Source organism: Plasmodium gaboni, chromosome 13 (assembly GCF_001602025.1).
Source record: "Plasmodium gaboni strain SY75 chromosome 13, whole genome shotgun sequence".
NCBI lineage: Eukaryota > Apicomplexa > Aconoidasida > Haemosporida > Plasmodiidae > Plasmodium > Plasmodium gaboni.
Window position 1 is genome coordinate 610,070 of NC_031493.1, and position 3,954 is coordinate 614,023.

Below are 3,954 nucleotides of genomic sequence, written 5' to 3' on the forward strand. Positions count from 1 at the left end.
TTTTTTTTTTTTTTTTTTTTTTTTTTGGTGTATCATGTGTAAATATGTATACACACATATATGATTAATATAGGAATATAAAAAATAAATAAATAAATATCCATAATATATATAAATATATATATAACATTAAGTGTAATTATATATACATTTATATATTAAAATTTTATATGTATATAAGAGTTTGTTATTTTAATAATATTTTTTATTTTTTATGAAGTTACCTTGGTTTTTTTTTTTTTTTTTTATATTTTTTCATTTTGATTATAATTAATATATATATATTTTTTTTCATGTGTGTATGAACATTTTCATATAATTGTATTTTTTTTTTATGTTTTAAAAATTGATTATATGAGAACACCTACAATATATGGATATACATATACATAAGTATAATTTTTTTTTTTTTTTTATATATAGTTTTTATTCATTCTATTACACAAAAAAAATATAAAAATAAAATAAGCATATCTGTTATATATATTAATGCATTTAAACATTATGAGTTATGTAGATATATGTGTATGTATACATATAATTATATATATATATATATATATATATATATATATATGTGTATGTTTATGTTTATATGAATATATACTGATAAAAATATAATAAAAAATTTGCATTCCTTTCATGTACTTTAATTTTTTTTTTACTTCATAATAAAAAATTTTTATTATTTTATATAATATACTTAATAATTATATGTTATATACTTATTTATATGAGTCTATAGAAAATAAAATTAAAATAAAAGTAGTTATATTTTAATTTTATGCATCTATATTATGATAGTGGCAGTAAGAAAAACTATATAATAATTTTTTTTTTATATATACATAATAAATAAAGGAATATAAATCATATATATATATATATATATATATATATATATATATATATGAAAATACAACAAGTAGATTTCTATATATTTAGTAATATATGAATTTTTATTAATATTAGTATTAATTTATACATATATATAAATATATATTAGACATATATTATATTTATTATATGTAATTTATAATACAACAATAATGTGAATTGGATACATTTCACATATTATACATACTTTCTTTTTTCTTTTTTTTGAATATTAGATTTATTCTTATGAATATACCTACACCTATATTTCTTATAATTATATATGCTTTTATAATATCATAATATATGTTTAAGAATATGTATTTTTTCATTTATATTTTTTATAATTAGTATCCAATGTAGAACGTTAAAGAAAATATAATATTTTCTATAAATATATATAAATTATATGATACATATATATATATATATATTTTTTTTTGTCATTTTAATATGTACAAATATTTTAATGCAATATATTATATAAATTATTTTTATTATTTTTTTATTATTACATAAACATATTTATATTTGTCTAATTTATTATTTCTTATTATCTATACATATATTCATATATAGTAATAATAATTTCATAGTTTTAAGTATTACTATTATATGAATAAAAAAACTTTTATTTTTATCTATACACATATGCATATATATATATATTATACAATAAGATACATTAATGTTTCTTTACATTTATAGTTTTTCTCTTTTTTTTTAGTGTTTTTTTTATTATAAGCTTATACATTTTTTTTTTTTTTTTTTATTTTATATTTATTTATGTATCCTCAAAAAAAGAAAATTAAAATATACAGAATATAAGGAATGTTTGTTGCATCATAATATAATGCACTTACACAATAAAAATAATATAACAAAAAAAAAAAATATATATATATATATAATTGATAAGCTTATTCATTAAAACATTAATACACTGAATATATATATATGATACAGAATAATATAAATCAAAATTAAAAAAAAAAAACTATAAAATAGATTAAGAAAAAGAAATATATATATTTAATATGTACACATATTTCTGTCCATATGGAAGATTTTTTTTATCCTAAGGTAAATTGAATATATTTATATATATATATATATATATATATAAGAAGAAACTATAATTATCTATTAAAAAGTTCATTAATTTTTTCTTATATATATTATAATTATTTGTTATATTAAAGAAATTACAATATAGATTATTTTTAGAATAAATCTAAAATATATATTTATGTGTTACATGTATATCTGCATGTTTATTGATATATAGAATTTTTTCTTTCTACGAATATATATACATAAATGTATGTACATATAAACTATATATTTTATTAATTCATAATTAATTTATAGGCATTTGCAAAATCTGTGTACATGTGTTATATATGAGAAGAAAAAAAAAAAAAATCACATATATGCATATGTAGAATGATACACAAGGAATAATAATATATAAAAAATATATATTACCCTTTTTAACCTTATGTATGTATGTATTTATATTAACCTATAAAAATGTTTTATATATTATATTATAGATAATATATAAAATAAAAATTCTTTTATATATATATATATATATTTTTTTTTAATCAAGTAATCATAGATTACCATATATGCTTCTTCAAGAGCATATCTATTTTTGGGTGTAAACTAAATTCAGAAGTATAATTTTTTTTATATATTTATATAATACACTATATTTAAAAAAAAAAAAAATATAATAAAGAGAAAAAAAGAAGAACCTTAACAGTATTTCCAGATGTACACATATATATATATATATATATTTATATATTTATTAGAGCAAAAAAATATATATAAATATCTTATAATAATATTATAATATCAATTTATGGTGGTACCTAGGAAGTTTCAGAAGTATTTATATAAGTTTCTTTTTTTTTGTTTTTTTTTTCTTGCTTTAAATATATATTTTCAAATGCCGTTATCGTAATAGTATTTATCACATATATAGAGATATAAATACATAGATATATATATATATTTATGTATTATACACACACACACTCAGATATATACATATATATATATATACATATATTATTTTGATATAAAATGAAAGAGAGGAAGAAGTTTTCAAAATTGAAAGGAAGTAAGAATAGCCTAATTGAAAATGATAATTTTTGTTTAAATAATAATATGAATAATTTATATGGGTCAAATGATAATAACAAAAATTTGGAAGAAGAAAAAGAGGAGAGAGAGATAATATTTAATTCGAGGAATAACGATTGTTTAGTAGAAGTAGACTATAATAACATGATGAATAATATGAATAAGTATGAAAATACGATATTGAATAATAACCATAATAATAATAATAGTAATAATAGGTGTAATAATTTTCCTAATTATGATCAGATTATTTATAATAATAATGTTTTAAATAATGGTCCTGTGAATAATATGATGAATAATAATATGATGAATAATGATATGATGAATAATGATATGATGAATAATGATATGATGAATAATGATATGATGAATAATGATATGATGAACAATAATATGATGAACAATAATATGATGAACAATAATATTATGAACACGAGTAATTTTTCAGAGTTAACAAATTATTCAACCAGTAATCAAGAACCTTTTATTCAAACACAAAATATGTATTTAAAGGACGCTAATAACAATTTAAACAATTGTTATGTTAATACAAGTATGTGTGATAGTATATGTAGTAACATGTCTAATAATGTTAATAATAACATGGTTGACAATATTACACTTGATCATTCTTGTATGAGCAACAATAGTAATGATCATAATAATAATAGTAATTGTAACTATTATAATAATAATAATAATAATGATTATAGTAATAATTATTATAATAATATAAAAGTACAAGAAGATCAAAAACAAGGAAAAATAGGAAATGGTAAATTATCTAATATGGAAAATATATTCAATATAAATGAACATAATAATATATATAGTGAGAGAATAAATTCATTAAATAATGTAAACAATACAAATAACTTTAAATATAATAATTATGTAAATATGGTTAATAATGATAAT

The 3,954-nt window shown here is 15.5% G+C and overlaps 1 protein-coding gene across 1 annotated transcript in view; it reads left to right on the forward strand.

Moving 5' to 3' along the window:
- Positions 1 to 2,973: 2,973 nt before the first annotated feature.
- Positions 2,974 to 3,954, forward strand: part of PGSY75_1317200 (transcription factor with AP2 domain(s)) — a gene marked incomplete at both ends in the record, with an annotated part of 6,477 nt that continues 5,496 nt past the window's right edge. The window contains one exon of the mRNA XM_018787236.1: positions 2,974 to 3,954. This exon is cut by the window's right edge and continues 5,496 nt beyond it. Within this exon, the coding sequence (XP_018639978.1) occupies positions 2,974 to 3,954 (981 nt within the window).